The 18,372-nt window shown below is 35.3% G+C and overlaps 2 protein-coding genes and 1 pseudogene across 2 annotated transcripts; 1 reads left to right on the top strand and 2 right to left on the bottom strand.

Moving 5' to 3' along the window:
- Nucleotides 1–6,192: 6,192 nt before the first annotated feature.
- Nucleotides 6,193–8,845, bottom strand: LOC148803746 (uncharacterized). Its single transcript, XM_088897526.1, has 4 exons — nt 7,411–8,845; nt 6,975–7,140; nt 6,801–6,922; nt 6,193–6,467 (listed from the first exon to the last, which is right to left on the bottom strand). Exons 1-4 carry the CDS (start codon nt 8,843–8,845, stop codon nt 6,193–6,195), a joined length of 1,998 nt encoding a protein of 665 aa, XP_088753652.1.
- A 2,242-nt stretch (nt 8,846–11,087) lies between these two features.
- Nucleotides 11,088–12,561, bottom strand: LOC104601897 (zinc finger BED domain-containing protein RICESLEEPER 2-like). The gene is made up of 3 exons (XM_088897520.1): nt 12,136–12,561; nt 11,454–12,024; nt 11,088–11,239 (listed from the first exon to the last, which is right to left on the bottom strand). The coding sequence occupies exons 1-3, from the start codon at nt 12,559–12,561 to the stop codon at nt 11,088–11,090; spliced, it is 1,149 nt and encodes a 382-aa protein (XP_088753646.1).
- A 5,460-nt stretch (nt 12,562–18,021) lies between these two features.
- Nucleotides 18,022–18,372, top strand: LOC109114970 (protein RADIALIS-like 4 pseudogene; annotated as a pseudogene).

Here is an 18,372-nt window from a genome sequence, read left to right as displayed (position 1 = left end):
TCCACTTCTTCTAAACCCAAGATATTGGAATCCCATTGAGATTCTGCGCGTTGAGAGAGTGAATGAGTGATGAACTGATGATGCATTTCTATGCAAGCAAGGCTTACAAATAAGTATCAAATTTTTCGCAAATATGCATCCTGCAACATAGCGGGAGTTTTCGACCCTAGACGCTTCAACTCGATACCGACCTAACTTAACCCCGTTTCAATATAAATAATGTAAATAACATATTAATTTATAATATTTGAACTTCTAGGTGTTATGGGTTATTAAATTATATAAATTATAATATTTTCACCATAGGGTACTTTATTAAGAGGGTTGAGGCTGTTACTAATGATATTGGTGAAGTTATCATTTCGTTTCTATGCATGTGTTTTGTTTTCGGGCATTTTGTGATACCAAAATGCCGTCATGTCATCAATAATTAAATTACTATTTTTTCTATTACTAGTAATTTGGCATGTGCATTGTACATGATAAATTTTTCTTCATATTAATTATTTGAATTTTAGATATATTATAGTTAAGATAGAAATTGAAAATTAATAAAAGTAACAATATGATTAAAAATAAATTTAAATGTTTGTAGTAAATGTATACATACATTGCACATGAAAATTTTAAATTACAAGCAATTATTATTATTATTATTATTATTATTATTATTATTAAATTTTGTTTGTCATTGCTATCAGCCTATCGTAAATAAAAATAATTTTTACTTCAACAAGCATTTTTATTTAATATAAAAATGTTCCAAAATTTTTTATTTCAATTATGATACCATGAGTTTCTTTGAAAAGTTGGACCGTTGACCCACCATCTATATAAGAAAATAGATTAATTTGCTTTGGGATTAGTTTTAAATTATATATTTCATCTATAATATATAAATAATTTTTACTTATTACACTTAATTTTTGTTTGAAATAATTAATTATTTTATGTATCATATATTTATTTATTTTAATTTTTTTATTATTTAATTATGACATTATTTATTAACCAATTTGACCCTAAATGCTTAAATTTCTTACCCACCACCGAGAGGAAAGAAAATGGTTTTATTTTCAAACTACTTTTCAAAATATTTATATTTATACTATTAAAATTAATGTTGTGGATTTAATTAATGAAATTTAATGATGAGAAAAGTATATCTTAAATATAGGATTTAATGAGAGAATATACCTAAGATATGAGATTTAATGGGAGAATAGGAAAATAGTTTTATTTCCAATTGGTCTTAAATTTTACATTTCATTTTCATCATTAATAAAAACATTTCTTATTTATCATACTTATTATTGTTTAATATGTCTAATATATGATGTTAAAATGTTTCCTTAATTTCTCTATTTTTTGCATTTTATCTATTTTTTAATTTTATTATTTAATTGTAGCAACATGGATTGGCCCATTTGATCCAAATGGTTTAATTTCTTTCCACCGCCTAGATGAAAACACTATTTTTCTAGTTAGATTTTAAAAGTATAAGTTCTTATGTTATTGGAATTAATAATTTATTATATATATAGATTTAATTAATAAAATTTAATGATGAGAAGAAACAAAAGTGACTTAAATATATGATTCAATGAAGATGAATGTAAGTTAATACCTTAAATGTTGAGATTTTATGAGAGATAATTGAATGCATTGATTATCTTAAAATTATCTATTTTCAACTTATTTAATATCAATGATTGATTACCCTATTTGCCCTTATTTTTTATCAATAAATTTAAACATAGAGGGATAAATTTTGTCTTTAAAAATTCCAGAAATATTCTGGAGACTATTCGTGCTTTTTAAAATAGTATAGATATTCATCTGTGCGTATTGATATTTACAAAAGTGGGTTTTAATTTATGTGTGTGTATCAACCGTTGGGGGAAGCTTCATTTTAACGCTTCCCCCAATGGTTGATCATTTATTCACTGTTCCACGGAACCTAGTTGTCCATAAACGATTTATCAAGTACTTTTCTCAGTTTTGAAGACAAATCAAGTACGAACATTTATTTAATAAATGGAAACTATGACAAACACATACTGTATGTCTTGTTTGTTGATTGTAATGTATATATTACTTCTTGCAAACTACTTAAATGTAGTTTTACTCATGTTTTTTTATGAATATTTTTATTTAATTATGTTCATTATACCTGAATTATAATCATTTGAGCCTTAATTTTATATTATTTATGTATTTGGAGGATTCACGTATTTGACCTTTGTTTGCAAGTCCTTGGTAACATCTGTCCAGCATCATAGATTTTTTATTTATTTTTATTAGAGATGCTTGCTTTGTAATTTAGGTTGTGTTTGGTTGCAGTGCAATTTTATTTGCACTAGTACAAATGCATGGGAGTGCAAACGAAAAGAATGCAAATTCTAGTTTAATTTTGTTTCAGGTTTTACTTTATTTTACTTCATGTCTTATTTTACTTCATTTGTATCATGGTTTTTGAACCGTCGTTGACCCAGAGGTTGGACCGTTCGGCCCAAGAACCGTCCAAGCAACCAGTTCCGTTTTACCCCAAACCCAGTCCCTAGCAAAAAACAGTTGAAAAAGTCAACAACCTATTGACCTGGGCGATTGAACTGTCAACCCATCGACCCATTCAACAGTTTTCTGCCATTTTTTTATTTTTTTATTTTTTGTCAAAACGGGCCATCCATTCAAACCGGACGGTCAGACCGTCGACCGAGAAATTGGTGGCCAAAATGGTTCCGTTTCTGAGTCGTTTTTTAAAACCATGATTTGTATTGCAATCAAATAAAATAAAGTAAAACTAAAAATAAAAATAAATCATAATTTGCACTCAAATCATTTGCACTAACATAATTTTGTATCATTACAAATTTATTTACGCTGCAACCAAATGCAGCCTTAGGCTCAGTTTGTAAAGAGTATAAATGCAAATATGTACAATACAAATACATACAAAATATATGGTTTTGCACTCTAAAAATTTGTATGCACTTAGCCTCAGTTTGAGAAATGTGCAAATACAATATGTATAGCATAAATACCAGGCTTAGAAATACCGTAAACAAGGTTTTGCATAAGACATATTTGTATTGCACTCTTCCTTTGGAAAGAGTACAAATACAAATATGTACAATGCAAATACATACAAAATACAAGGTTTTGCACTGTACATATTTGTATTTGTACTTCTTCTAGTTAGTTCCTAACGTGTTCCAGTATAGTGAAAATATATGATGTTGGAAATATATGGTATTGGAAGAGTTTTGACCAATCAAAACACACCTGTAAATTTTGATAAATACCACCTGATTGGCTGCCATGTTTCTGATACCGGTTGATTCGTCACAAGTTTTTGGATATTGTCTTTCCGGTATCATAGTTGAACCCCAAAATTTATTGTGTTTCTTAAATTTCAAAAATTCACATATGTGCTCTATTTCCTCAAGTGCACAAGGCTTCAATAATAATAATAATAATAATAATAATAATAATAATAATGTGAATGTGTTCCTCAATATGCATATATCTATCAGAAACAAATAAAAATGTACCACCTGATTAGGGTGTTAGAAGTTTTAACTTAAATTATGGTACATTCTTTTCGTGGATATGATACTGAGAATCCGTTTGGTTCACAGTTGAAATCAAATCAGTCAGAAATGGAATGGTCTATGACTCTATGTATTACCCCAACTTGTTTGAATCAAACGGGAATTAGAATTAGAATTGGAATCCTGTGGAATGGAATTCTTATTCCTAAGAAGGGAATGGTCATTCCCTCAAATAGGGAAATGCTGTTTCATTGAGTATGGGAATCGGATTCTAATTCCACCCAACCAAAATTGGTTGGAATTAGAAAGACCATTGAGATTTCAATTCTAAACCCTTATTTCTATGAATGAAACGGCCCCTGGATGGAACGGAATGGGGAAACGTGATTCATGTAATTGACCACATTTTGAGACAAGATTAGGTGATAATGATGATGATCTTTTTTTCAATCTATTGGTATTGTAATAATACAAAATCACTTAATCTTTTATTCATAAAAGGTTTCCTTAGCTACGGGAATTGCCTTTTTCCAAGGGGCATAAGCATAATAAATGAAAACAAGTTCACTAATAAGAAACATGCCTACAGAACGCATGTTAAATTTAAACCATTTTGAAAAGGATAGAATCCTTTCTGAAGTTAAAATATAGAACATTCCAACTCTAATCACCAAGACAAAATTTGTAAAAAAATATCATCATACAAAAAGTGCCATTATTGTAGTAACTACTATCATTATTTATTTATTTTTTAAACTTATAAGGCTATTTAGGAGTGCTTCCCCTTACATATGCATAGCTTAGGCCGAGCTTCAGCTTTTATTGAGCCACTTTGTTATTATGATTTTGCATTCCCACCTGATAGAATTTGTCTCTCTTGCCTTTAGTGGTGTAAATCGGGCAGTAAATGGATCGAATTCGAATCGAATCAGACTAGATTTGAATTTGAAATTGATTATAAATACTAATATCTAAATTCGATTCAATATCCGACGAATATCAAATATATCCATGTAAATTCAATTTTGATCATTAAATCGAATACTCGATTTGATTCGAATTCGACCGATTGACTTTTCAAATATAAATTCGAATAGATTCAAATTCGATTAGATTAATTGTTTTACAATAGACAAATTTTGAAATTTAACTGCAAATTGCAATTGAACCCCCAATAAAAGCACTCTAAAAGTAATATTATAATCAAACTGACTAAAAAATAATATATTTGAACATTTATTGATTAAATACTTAATCACATTCCACAAAAACAACTTAGACTATAGAATAAAAGTTAGAAAATAAGGAGTTAAATGAATGTACCTAGGCAAACTCACAAACAACCCAATAGCCAAACAACAAAACATGGATCCTTCATCCCTGATGGATAAAAGGAAAAATATTTAGAGTTGAGACTACTTATCTACTATTTAGACAAGTTTGATAAGGACAAAATACTAAACTATTTTAGTTAACGCAACAGCTATTTCATTATTTCTATCAAATGATCTGAGGAGGTGCCAATCATATGTCCCCCAAAAAAGAAAGTTTGCATTTTATTTTGCATGTATATATATATGAATTTCTTTTACTTGCTTTTCTTTATTCTCACTAATTAAAACAAGCCAAAGAAGACAAATAGATTGAATTCTGAGACTAAAAACCACCCCAAATTGTAAATTAGAAGCAAGGGCTTGGCTTAATGATTAACCTATAAAGTATAAACTAAGACTTGAACACCAGACTTGATAATGATCATGTCTGAAGAAAGCACTAAATCCAAAAACTGTTTTTTTTTTTCTTTTTAATCATTGCAACAGCTGAAGAGTGTCACACTTAAGGCTGCAATCGAACTGATTTCTAATAGGAATTACCACATGTATTTGAGCTAGGTATTACCTAGCAACATCTCTAAAATTTTGGCAGCCCGAAACCATTTTGTGAGCAAGTTAATTTATCTCATAACTTGACAATACCTTTCTTTTTTATTTTTTACATCTGCAAGTTATGGTTTAATTTACACAAATCTTAAAAACCTCATCAATCGAAGCCATACTAACAAGTAATGCCTGTTAAGGAATACATATGCTGTTTGATTATCAACACCAATACAAAAATATTGTTTGATTATCAACTCTACTATCTATGATTTATTTCTTTATATTTACTTTTTGAAAAACTTTGTGGACAGAGCAAAAGTCTCATTGTAATATAATCCTTCAACCTGTCTATTCCCAAGGATAACTAGGCATGTCTTATACCGTTCAATCGTCCCATCTGAATTATATTTGACCTTATAGACCCATTTACTCCTTATGGCCTTTTTCCCGGGAGGTAGAGATTCCAATGTTCATGTACCATTATCCTCTAGAGCCTGGATTTCCTTCCTCATAGCTTCTCTCCATTTCTCACTTTTTACTGCCTCAGAAAAACTGGTAGGCTCGGCTCCTGCAGTGACTGCAGCTAAGAAAGCTTGATGTCTAACAGAGAAGTTAGTACATGTCACATAATTTGCTATGGGATAAGGAGTCGTACCTAAGGACTTTAATTCAGAGTTGGCTTGAGTGTGAATGGGGTCTTTCAGACATCGAGCAGTGTAGGTTACATAGGGCTTTAACAAAACAGACGGCGTGCGATGTCAATGTCCCCTGCCAAGTTGCTCTTCTGGTGCTGTTTGTGGTGCTGGATCCACACTAATTCTGTCATCACCGCCATTAGCTTCCATTTCCTGCACATCCCCTCCATTGCCTTGCTCCTCCTCTCTTCTATTAGTATTTTGAAAGCTCTCCCTATCATTCGCACAGATATCCTCTTCGTCACTCCCCCTGTCTTTATTTCCTCTATGGTTGTGAACAACATCATCATCAACTACAACCGCAATTGTCGGACCAGGGTTGTCTTCAAGAGGTACTTCTAAATCACCGCATATGGAAATATATTTTCATGGAAGACTACATTGCGAGAGACAAAATATTCACCGCTCTCAACATCATATACATGCCAACCTTTCTTCCCGTAGGGATAGCCTACAAAAACATATTTCCTACTCCTCGCTCCAAACTTATCCTTATCTCGAGGGCTCCAACGGGCATAGCAGAGACAGCCAAACACTTATTTGCTCGTATCAAGGTATCGTTCCGAACAGTACCTCATACAGAATCTTCCCGTCAAGTACGGAAGAAGGTGTCCAATTTATCAAGTATACAACGATCAAGACACACTCTCCCCAAAAACGAATAGGCAAACCTGCTTGAAACCTCAATGCTCTTGCAACATTCAAAATATGCCTATGTCTCCACTTGACCATTCTATTGGGGCGTTCCAACACAGGAAGTTTGGTGCAGAATGCCATGAGTCTCAAAGTACGACTTCAGGCTTTTAAACTATGTTCCATTATCAATTCAAACAGTTCTGACTTACTTGCCAAATTGGCGTTCTGCCATGGCACAAAAATTCTCAACAATATGTGCTACTTCACTTTTTTCAAGTAATAAGTAAACCCACACAGCACGAGAATAATCATCAACAATGGTTAGAAAGTAAACGGCACCACAAGAAGCAGGTACTTTATAAGCACCCCATGTATCTCAATGAATTAGAGAAAAACAATCATCAGCTTTATGTTTACTTTCAGGAAAAACTTCCCTAGTTTGTTTTGCTCTATAACAAACATCACATGGCTTATCACTTTCAGGTCTACTGTTTAATTTATCTACCTTAGGAAGAGAAGATAATATCTGTTTAGACGGATGCCCTAATCTGCGATGCCACAACTCCCATTCACTCATTCCACTTGTTCTATTTGCCCGAACCGGTGCTGCTCCTCTAAACTAATAGACCCCATCACATTGCTCACCTGCTCCAATCAGAGTCTTCGAAGTTTGGTCTTGTATCACGCACAGCTTGTCAGTAAAAGTGACAATACAATTTATCTCTTGCAATAATTTAGCTATAGAAATAAGGGTGCAGTTCATTCTTAGTACGAAAAGCACATGATGTAAATAAATATTTCCACCCAAATGCAAAGTCCCTTCCTTCACTGCGGTAGTTTGCTTCCCATTAGGAAGTTCCATCGGACACGGTGTAATATTTCGAACTTCAATCAATAAATTAATTTCTCCAGTCATATGGTGCGATGCCCCAAAATCAATTATCCAATCAGTAGAATTTTTCTTACCGGAAAGTTTTTCACCAGATTTATGTGAATTCAGAATATTGAGAAGGGTTGTCCATTGATCACCACTCAGTCCCGGAAACCCGCTGCGGTCATGATCATTTGTAGTTCCAACTTTTTGTCCTCCAGTCTCACTTCCCGCTGCTTGGGCAGCGTTTGCTCTTGCCTTGTTTCCTCGTCCTCGTCCGCCCGAACCACTTCGCCCGCGGCCTGCTCCTTTCCTGGTTGAGCATGGTCTATCTCCCCACCATTCTAGATATCCAATCACCTGGAAATAGTCCTTTGCTTCATGTCCGGATTTTCCACAGTGTGTACAGATCACGCTTTTATCCTTTGTACGTGTAGCAGCTGCTTTTGCACCAGCATGTACCGCAAAACCCACAACATCACTTCGTTCTTCTTTGCTCTTGGCTATACTTTGATGCCTTTCCTCTTGAATGACCATTGCATAGACACGGTTCAAATTCGACAACAACTCTATGCTCAAAATAGTCGAACGCACGGTGCCATAAGTTGCATCGTCAAGGCCCATCAAGAACTGATGTACCCTCTCTTCTTCTCGCTTCTTTTCAAGTATAGTCGCAATTTTGCAGTTGCAACCGCTACAGCGACATGCGGGTACTGGATCATATTCTGCCAGCTCGTCCCACATGACCTTCAGCTTCCCGTAGTAAGCCATCACTGCTTGTCTCTGTTGTTTACAAGCAACCAAATCAGCCTTCAATTGATGGACTCGCGGTCCATTCCCGACAGAAAATCTCTGTCGCAGATCCTCCCACAAGTCTTTCACACTCTCCGTATATGATATAGTAGTTCGCAAGGTTGGTTCGATTGTATTGAAAATCCATGCAACCATCATTGAATTCACCATCCACCAATCTTCGATATCGGTCGAATCATCTGTTGGTTTACCCAACTTTCCGTCAATGAACCCGAGCTTTCTCTTTGCTCTGAGGGCGTTCCTCATAGATCTCGCCCATTCCTCATAGTTCTCACCTTTCAATTGGATAGGTGAGATGATCATTCCAGGGTTGTCAGACGGGTGCAAGTAGTATGGCGAGAAGATGGCCATGCCCTTCCCTACACCTTTTCTGCTGTCTTCTTCTCCACCGGTCATGGTGGAAAATCTATCGACGGAAGGCTCTTGGCCGCGGTAGGCGAGTTTGGACTCGTCCAAGTCTTCGATCTCAAGAAACAGATTCCCCTGTGTCAGTTGTGCGGCCACTCTCGCTTGGTTTGACTCGTTCGGTACCCAGGACTAGGTAAACACTTCCTGTTCTCAGGTGTGGCGACGATGCTCTCGTTAAGTTTTGGGATTGCCGCGGTCGGGCTCGGAAATAGCACCAGAGAGGTAGAGGGCTTCTTTAAGATCGGCTTCGATGGTTTTTGGCACCAGGGTTCTTCTGTGTGCCTTGATAACCAACACCACAGTAGGTGAAGAAAATGACAATCTTGCGCCGCTTGTACCTCCTGCGATCGCAGAACTTCTTCGCGTTGAATGAAGCCGTCACACGCTTGAATCCGAAGCGTCAATATAGAACCGGCCGGGAGGGTCGATATAGAACCGGCGGAGACGCTTCAGAGGCCGAACCGATTCACTTTCAAGACCACAAGGACTACATCCGGTGTGGGTTTGCTTCACCCAAGAGGAGTGCAGCGCAAAGTTACGGGTGTAGTGCCACTGCTCTGTTTCCGTTTGCCGACAGACCCTCCTCTTTTTCTTCCCGCAGCAACCTTGTTAGACCCTCCTCTTTATCTTCTCGAAGCACCCCCGCTCTGATACCATGAAAAACTTTGTGGAAATTGTTGTGATTTTATTATGCAAGGTACATCCTATATATACAAGTAGGGGATTTAGTTTCAGTAGGAATCCATTTAGTTTCAGTAGAAATTATTGTGATTTTATTGTGCAACGAGCTTCTGAAACCAAACAAAGTAGGATGCCATAAACGATGAGAGGCAGAGCAACAACATTTCTAATAGGAATTACCACACGTTTCTTTTTTTATTTTATTTTTTACATCTCACAAGTTAATTTATCTCAAAACTTGATAAGTTGAAATTTTTGTAAATTTCCATAAGAGTAGCATTAGATATTTCAGCCTTGATTGGGATTGGCATAGTTTTAACTTTTTTTGGTATACTCTGCTGTATCATAGCTGTATCAATTCAAAAAGAACCAAATCAAATTCCACATTTTGGAACTAAATTATATTTCAAAAGGTGGGGTAGGTTGACTCTAATCAAGGCTATGCTCTCCAATTTTCCTAATTGGTAGTTCTTTGACTCATTGAACCCCCAATAAAAGAGCATATTCAAAACCTTACTTTCTTATGAGCTTCTGCAAAATAAAAAAAAAAAGGGAAAAAGGGGGAAATAAAACTTCAGGATTATAACTAAAGAAGTTGGTTTTCTACTAACAAGAAATTGTTGGAACTTACCATAACTGTAAAATGTGTTTCATATTCAAAAAGGCTGGCCTTGTCTAAAGAATATGTATTATTTGCTAGTCTAACTTAGGGGGAGAGAAAAAGAGCTCAATGTCAAGGATTGCATCTTAAATGCCATTAAAAGGGATAACCTAGTGTTACTTGCCTCAATGCAAGCTCCATTGCTGGAATGAAGTAGGATTGTTAGATGACACATCCCATTCCTTCACTTGCCTATCACCCAAGGCTGCATTTGGATTGGATTCTCACTTGTTTTTGCTCAACTTCAAACCAAAAGCCTGCAAAATTTAAAACTAATTAATAAAATTGCTTTGAAATTATACTTTTGAAAAAATAAACATAAAGATGTCAAAACTCAAGTATTACCTGTTCATTGCTTCCCTTATTAATCAAAGCATGAACTATTCAATACTTCAACAACCATAATCAATTAAAGAGAAAGAGAAACATAAGTTGCTTGATTACTTTAGATTATAATCCAAACCATATTCATCAAACTACCAAAATTAAAGACTCACATAGCTACACCAAGTGTCAACTCAACAAAACCAAAAAGAAGAAAAAAAACTAACTAGCATATATCAAAATCAGTCCCAAATAGTTTATAATAACCAATTTATCCATACAACCATCATAGACAAACTATAAAAGATAGATCAAGACTTCAACTCTCCAAGGAAAATGACCAAAGTTCAAGCTAATGAGCAATCCTTCTTGCAAATGACCAATTAAATTCTTTAAGGCTCCAAACTATCCTTCATGGGAATGACCAAAGTTTAAGCCTACAAAAAAAAAAAAGAGAACGAGCAAGAAAAATATAAAACCACATGTTAATCCAAATCTTGGAAAACATCAATAACAATTCATAAATATTTAAAAGAATAAAAATTATTTTCCATCTTACATATGCTAATTGGATGCACCATTTGCATGAGCACCATTTCCATCAAAATTTGTGCTTGCACTTTCACTTCCACTTGGATTTGAGGATGGAGTCATCAGAGTTTCAATAGATTTATTAATAGGAGAGATAGAAGAAGCAGGTGATTCATCAAAAGAAACTAAAACATGCAAAGAGAAACATAGAATACGATTACTACATTATTTTAAAAAGATGATAAGCTTAATACCAAAAAAATATATATGAATATAGTTACTTACATGGCGTTTTTGGTTTAGGGAGTGCTTCAATTCAATCTTGTGCACAAACCAAAGCCTCCACTATTTATGGAAGCAATGAACACCGATAAGGATCCAACACTCTACCACCTATACTGATTGCTGACTCTGATGCAGTGGTTGCTTGAATTGTTAGGACATCATGAGCCATTTTTGAGAGAATTTTGAACTTAGAAGAATTAATCGACCACCAATTTAGCACATCAAAATTTGGCATTTTTGGAATCAAGGACTCCTCCAAGTATTGGTCCAATTTTGATTTTTTGTAATAGAACATTGATGTTGTTGTTTCATTACTTGTGCACCATTTTTTAAAGCCTTTGAGATACTTCTTCTTACTCTCTTGCATCACACCCGAAGCTGAACTTGTTATGGATGATTCAAAGGGATTACTCTCTTCATTAAGAGTGAATGAGGTATCATAATTTTCATAATGAAAGTAAAGGTTATAAAGGCATTCACACACTTTTGCCACTTCATCTTCACCCACATAACCATAAACCCTATGCAAATTATACCTCACAAATGCCAACTTGTATCTTGGATAAAAAACCACTGCTACTTCCAAAGGTAAACTAACCTCATCCCAATATTTTTTGAACTTTCCCAACATTTTCCCAACCACTGCTTGAATATAATCATACTTGCTCAATAGCCACTCATCAATCTACACATGAATCTCACAAATATCGGGAAAAAACAAGTTGGATGTTGGATATGTAGTCCCTGAAAATGTATTAGTTGCCTCATAAAAATATTCCAAACATTCACAAACAACTTGACCAATATCCCACTCCTCAAAAGATGGATTAAGATTATATTCTTTATCAATTTGTTCCAATCGAGCAAATGTAGCCCTATACTCAAGTGCAGTTTTGAGCATATCATAGGTTGTATTCCATCTTGTGGGGAAATTCAAAACCAACTCCTTTTTACTATGAATCTTCAATTGACTTTTTGTCATTTCAAATTTCAGATTTCTTTGGCTTGAAGCTTGTAGATAATTGACCGATTCTTTGATTTTTCCCATTAAGTGCCTAACAATATCCAACCCATCTTGCACAATGAGGTTCAAAACATGTGTTGTGCAACACACATGAAACAATTCCCCTAACAAAAGAAGTTTACCCTGCCCAGAAAGCCACTCCTTCATGTTTCTAATTATAACATCATTCACAGAAGCATTATCAACAATGAAAGTCATCACTTTACTATCTTTGATGACTCTAGTAAGGTTTACAGCATCATGCTTCTCTTTGACAGTTCAAAAACCTATAATCTTCTTTCTCAATTGCCATTTATCACCAATGTAATGTGTAGTTAAACAACAATATCCAATATTTTGCCCTGATGTCCACATATCAGTAATGAGACTGACCCTGGAATCAAGCCTATCAAGAATGCCATAAAGATTCTCTTTTTCATCCTCATAGATTTTCTTGCAATCATTCCTAATTGTGTTGCGTCAAACCATTTTAAACATGGGATTAAGACCAGTAGCCCAAATCTCAAAAAAACTCATGCTCTATCATGCTAAATGGTTGGTTATGTTTGATTAGGTATCTTGCAAAGTCATATCTACTCTTTATGGGATCATATTTCCATCCCTTTAGTCTGCGGGTTGACTCACTTACATTTGTAGAAATTGTCAACATTTGTTGTTAAATTTTTCTCTGTCCTTTTGGTAATCTTTGTGGACATCTTGAGACATGATTAGCTAGATGAGTGGTTCCACTAGTGCTTGTTGCATTAAAATCTTGTTTACAATAATTACAAACAACCCTTTCCTCATTTTTTGCATTAAAGATTATGTCAAAATGCTTCCACACTTCAGATGTTCTTTTTCTTTTTCTAGAGACCAATGGGGCAATGCAGCACTAGGACTATTCACATTTTCACCATTTTCACTATTGGCATTAGGTCCAGTGCTAGATTGAGAAGGATTAACCGATCTAAGCATTTAATATTTTCTTCAAAAGTAAAAATGGAACCTAAATAAAGATTACACAAAATAAAGTTTAAAAAATATTAGAAGTTTAAAACTAGCAAGATAAATGGATAATCATAAAATAAAATTACTAAAAAATGAGAAGCAATAAATATTTACAATGTCATTTAGGAATTAGGACAAAAAAATTTGCAACATAACCATTATCTACATGAATAAACCAATTCATAAATCTATAATCTATTTTATCTTTTCTATCTCATTTAAGCTGAAAAATCTAGTTCATAAGTCATAACCAAAAACCAATAAACTAATAATCATTATCTAAAATATTGTCAGAATTCAATTCTATCTCATTAGAATAGGAAAATCAATAAACCAATTCCTAAATCTGTAATCTATTCTATCTTATTTAATTTGAAAAATCTAGCTCATAACTAGAAACCAAAAAACCAATAAATCACTATAAGAAATTTGTAATCTATTCTATCTCATTAGAAATTTAGCATGTGAAAATGAGCTGAAAAATCTAGCTCATAAACCAATAAATCAATCTATAATCTATGAAATCTATGAAAATCAAATTACCTTGAGAAAAGAGGCATGGGATTGATGGTGGCAGGCGTGGGTTACAGGCGGTGGGCCAAGTGTTAGTGTGTGATGGGGTGGGTTCCTGGCAATAGTCGTGGGCTGCAGTACAAGGCCAGTGATGCTGGACGGTTGAGGGTTGCTTGAGCTTGAGTAGTGGCAAAGGAGACGGCGTTGAGCTTGAGCTTGAGCTTAAGCTATGGCTGGTGACTGGTGCTCAACCGCTATCACTGATGTTGCCACCGGTGATGGTGGTTGCTTGGGCAGCGAGTCACGGTCTCACTGAGACTCTGAGAGAAGAGAGATAGAGGAAAGATGACTAGATGAGCGACGACGATGTCCGATAAAGGACTGGTGGTTGCTCGGATGATGAGGGGCGGTGACCAGTGATGGATTGATGGTGGTTGCTCGAGCAGTGTTTGGCAACGGCGAAAGGAGTGACGGAGGGTTAGGGTTTTAGGGTTTTGAAACTTGAGAGAGAGAGGTAAGGTTCAACAAAAGACTTAAAGAGTTCGATTTTCAAACTCATTTCTCATTTTCTTTTTTTAACCTTTATATATATATATATTTATCGGATCGGATCAATGTATATTCGAATTTGATTCGATTATACTGAATCTCAGTCTCGAATTCAGATTTCCGAATACCGTTTACAGGCCTATTGGGCAATGCTTCAGGTCAATGGGCTGATATCGCACAACACAACTATGCGGGTTGTGCTGATATAACATTTTATTTTTAATTTTATTATAATATTTCATTTTATTATTGCATATATAAACAATTTTATATATATCAAAATTCATATAAATAAAATTTTAAGACTTTTTTATTTTTTGTCTAATTTGTTAATTTAATTTAAAATTTTTATTATTTTTTATTTTTTTTAAATATACCTCTCATGGCTTGGCTCGGTCCACAGCCAGTTTGGCCCAAGGCTTGGCCTGTAGACCAGCCTGACCCGCGAAACAAGCCCGCATGGGCTTGGGTCGTGAGCCATGCCAGCCAACCCCCCAAAGTATCCTAAAGAGAGGGAAACACACGTGGCCCATATCATGTCGGCCCAACACGACCTGATTTACACTTCTAATTAGAGGTACAATGAGAATGATGTCATCTAATGTCCTACCTCATTCTTAAATACATAACCCTTCTCCTACTTCTATTCCCTTTAGGTCACTTCATTTTACTTCTCAAAAGCAAATAAGACATAATCAAATCTGAAGCAAGAGGACACCAAAATTTATACCCAGCCTTTTTACAATTACATGCATTTACAAGTAAAACGCAGCCTTAATCACAAAGAAAACTCAATTTTGTTTCTCAGTCAATAAAAGCTAACCTAAAGGTTTTACCGAATTGATATTCCAATCAAAATGCCAATCACAAATTAAACCTAATTTAGTTTATCAAATTATCCATTCCAAAATTTCCTAATAAGACTTAATTCATGACTACGTTATTGTTGTTATTAGAGTATCACATGCAAATGAATGTACAAGAGGGGAGAGAACGGGTGGGGAAGAGGAAAATAAATGTATAAAAGCAAAAGCAAAAGCAACTATTATTGTATGTTCAGGACCTGAAGAAAAAGCAATTATTGGTATAGACATTATTATTATTATTATTATTATTTATGTTGTTGGGGCAAATTCGTAAATTGATTAACTCAATCCTTACTATTTATATATTATCTTAACATATCCTTAAGTTTTCCAATAATGGTCTAAAACCTCCTTCACTATTAACTTTCTGTCACATTAGAAACCTGGTTAGCTCGTCCATGTCACTTCGGTGATAGCTCGAAGTCACTGCTATGTACAGCTTCTTCAGCAGACAATTAAGCCGAGATTTCTCTTTTCTCACATCATTTTTCTCCTCCATTTCAAATCCTAAAATTGGACGCCAATCCTTCCTTCCTGTATTGGTCTTCGTCTCGAGAAGAATCGCACTAACAGTCTTGCCATAACCAAAAGCTCCTTCAATTTAAAGCTTGCATCCACCGGAGAGGAGGCAGGCGGAAGCTGCTCGTATAAGAGAGAAGTATGTTGATAGAATACCAGCAGTAATCGTGGAGAAGGCTGAAAGGAGTGACATTCCAGCCAAATCTTCGTAAAGTATTTATTTTTTCAGATATGCCAACTTCGTGGGTTGATGTTGCCGAATTTTCGGCTGAGAAGCCAATTGCTGTTTCTTTTGCTAGTAGTGGTGTTGGTAGCACTTCACATCCTGCCAGATCTTCTTATGTGCCTCTACATCTCCATAACCGGCCATCTTCTCCGGAATCTCTGATGGCTCTAGCACACAGTACTCAACCTAGTGGAAGTCATTGGGGTCAGGGGCGAAGTTAAGATTTTTTATTAAGAAGGGTCAAAACCTAGAAAATATAGATAGGGGGTGTTAAACCTTAGGAAACATGAGTAAATGGACTAAAATATAAGTGAAACTTAAATAAATTTAAAGGGAATTTTGAAAGCATAGGGGGGCCATAGCTCCCCTCTGCCACCCCCTGGCTCTACCCCTGATTAGGGTGGTCCTAAGCTTGATTTGCGGCATCTTGGATATGGTATTGGTGGTCGCCTTGGCAGTGATGGTGGTTGGCAATGGACCTAAAGGGAGAATCTACAAAATTGAATCGACCAACGAATAAATAATTTTCATCAGTTTGGTTTTATATATTTTGAAACTTTAAAGAATAGTGAAAGAAAAATTTGACAATTTTTTTTTTTCTATTAGCATTTAAAGATGATATCAATTGTCATTAAACTTGAAGGTAATTTAAGATGATACATAAACAGTAATAAAGTAAGTCAATTTCCTAAATTATTAGAGCACTTTAATAAATTTATTCTTATTCTTCTTATTCTTTTTATTATTATTATAATTATTATTATTATTATTATAATTATTATTATTATCTAGCCATTTATGCTTTTAGCTGGGCTTAAGTTAAGTGGATTAGGATTAATTCGGTATCATGAACTAAGATAGACCCAAACTGAACCAAACATTAATTGGACAATTGGATTTGGGTCTGAACTGATTAGACAGGATTTTAGTTGGTATCTATCATTACCTATGATAATAACAACTTAATTAGGACTTCAAAATTACAAAGACCACCCCTGTATTATGAGGTCTATGACAAAGACCCCCTATATTTTGTTTTGCGATAAAGACCCCCCTATACTATGACCGTGAGACAAAGACCCCCTTCTGTTAGCCTTCCATTGAAGTCCGCTGTTATAATATTTTTTAATCCCCATATTACCCTTATAATAATTATTTGAACAATTGGAAGAAAAATACTGTTCATCTTCCTCGACCTCACGATACACGAACAGCAGTGGCAATAGACTTCTGTTGAAGTCCTCCCTCTCTCCCTCTCTCTCCCCCTATCTCTCTTCTTCCCCTTCCCCTTTCTCTCCTCCCCTTTTTTCTTTGAGACTTCCTCTGTTTTCTGTTCCTTGCAGATGGAGAAAAATCGGACTAGACACACCAAAACAAAATTTCTGGGTGAACATCGACACCGGAAGCAGCTTGAGTTGGGTCCAATGCCAACCCTGTACTAACTGCTCCAAAATTATAGTTCATCTGATGATTATATAGAGTTACAACAACAACCATATCTGAGTTCATTATGATACTAACCCATCTCTGATTTGTGACTGTGAAAGGAGGAGCCAAACATTCAAAAATTTATAAAAGTTTTTGGCTGATTGGCTCATGGCTGTAACTCTAAGTGACGGGCAGTAGTTGGATTGTTGGAAAGATTCTCTGGCTCTCATCTTCTCCTTACCAGTCACCCCTTTACACATTCCATGATTACTATGTCTATGTAAGTGAAAAAAGAGTCATGAGAGAGAGAGAGAATATATATATGTATTGTCTAAACATGACAACTATCCATCCATTCAATTTCCAAGTGGCCCTTAAAAACTTTACCTCCATTGATACCAATCTCCCTATCCAGCTATCCTTCACACCTTGCTTTATTCTTCCTTTCCTGAGTCCCAATATAGCCAAATAACCATGCTAGCGAAAGAAACTGCATTCTTGTAATTAATCTATCATCGTCGTTGTTTGGTATAGACTAAGCTTGATTGGAACAATACTAGACGAATGAACATGGCTAGTGTAGGAGGATGGAGCAGAGAGGAGGAAAAGGCGTTCGAGACTGCAATTGCGATGCACTGGACTACTGATGACTCAAAAGACCGATGGGAGAAGATTGCTTCCATGGTTCCAAGTAAGACTGTAGCTGAACTGAAGAAACACTACGAGGTTTTGGTCGAGGATGTAGATGCAATTGAGTCGGGCCAAATCCCAATTCCCACTTACGTCAAGGAGGAGGCTGCCAGCAGCAAAGATCAGCACCTCTTTCTTGCTTCTGTTTCTGGGGCTGCTGAAAAGAGGTTGAACTGTAATTTTAGAACTGGGTTTTCTGGGTTGGGCACTGATACAGGCGGGGTTAAATAG

The sequence above is a fragment of the Nelumbo nucifera genome, chromosome 1 (genome assembly GCF_055504915.1).
Source record: "Nelumbo nucifera cultivar China Antique chromosome 1, China Antique-T2T, whole genome shotgun sequence".
In the NCBI taxonomy this organism is placed as follows: domain Eukaryota; kingdom Viridiplantae; phylum Streptophyta; class Magnoliopsida; order Proteales; family Nelumbonaceae; genus Nelumbo; species Nelumbo nucifera.
Note: the sequence above shows the minus strand (reverse complement) of the source record. Positions and strands in the feature narration are given on the sequence as shown.

Coding starts and splice junctions, on each gene's coding strand:
- LOC148803746 (XM_088897526.1), bottom strand. CDS start 8,845: ATGACCGGTGGAGAAGAAGACAGCAGAAAAGGTGTAGGGAAGGGCATG. Junction 7,141..7,410: donor GAAGACTCTGATTGGAGCAG/GTGAGCAATGTG, acceptor TAATTCATTGAG/ATACATGGGGTGCTTATAAA. Junction 6,923..6,974: donor GCAGAACGCCAATTTGGCAA/GTAAGTCAGAAC, acceptor AAAAGCCTGAAG/TCGTACTTTGAGACTCATGG.
- LOC104601897 (XM_088897520.1), bottom strand. CDS start 12,561: ATGACTTTCATTGTTGATAATGCTTCTGTGAATGATGTTATAATTAGA. Junction 12,025..12,135: donor AGGAGTGGGATATTGGTCAA/GTTGTTTGTGAA, acceptor ATTCATGTGTAG/ATTGATGAGTGGCTATTGAG. Junction 11,240..11,453: donor TGCATCAGAGTCAGCAATCA/GTATAGGTGGTA, acceptor TGCATGTTTTAG/TTTCTTTTGATGAATCACCT.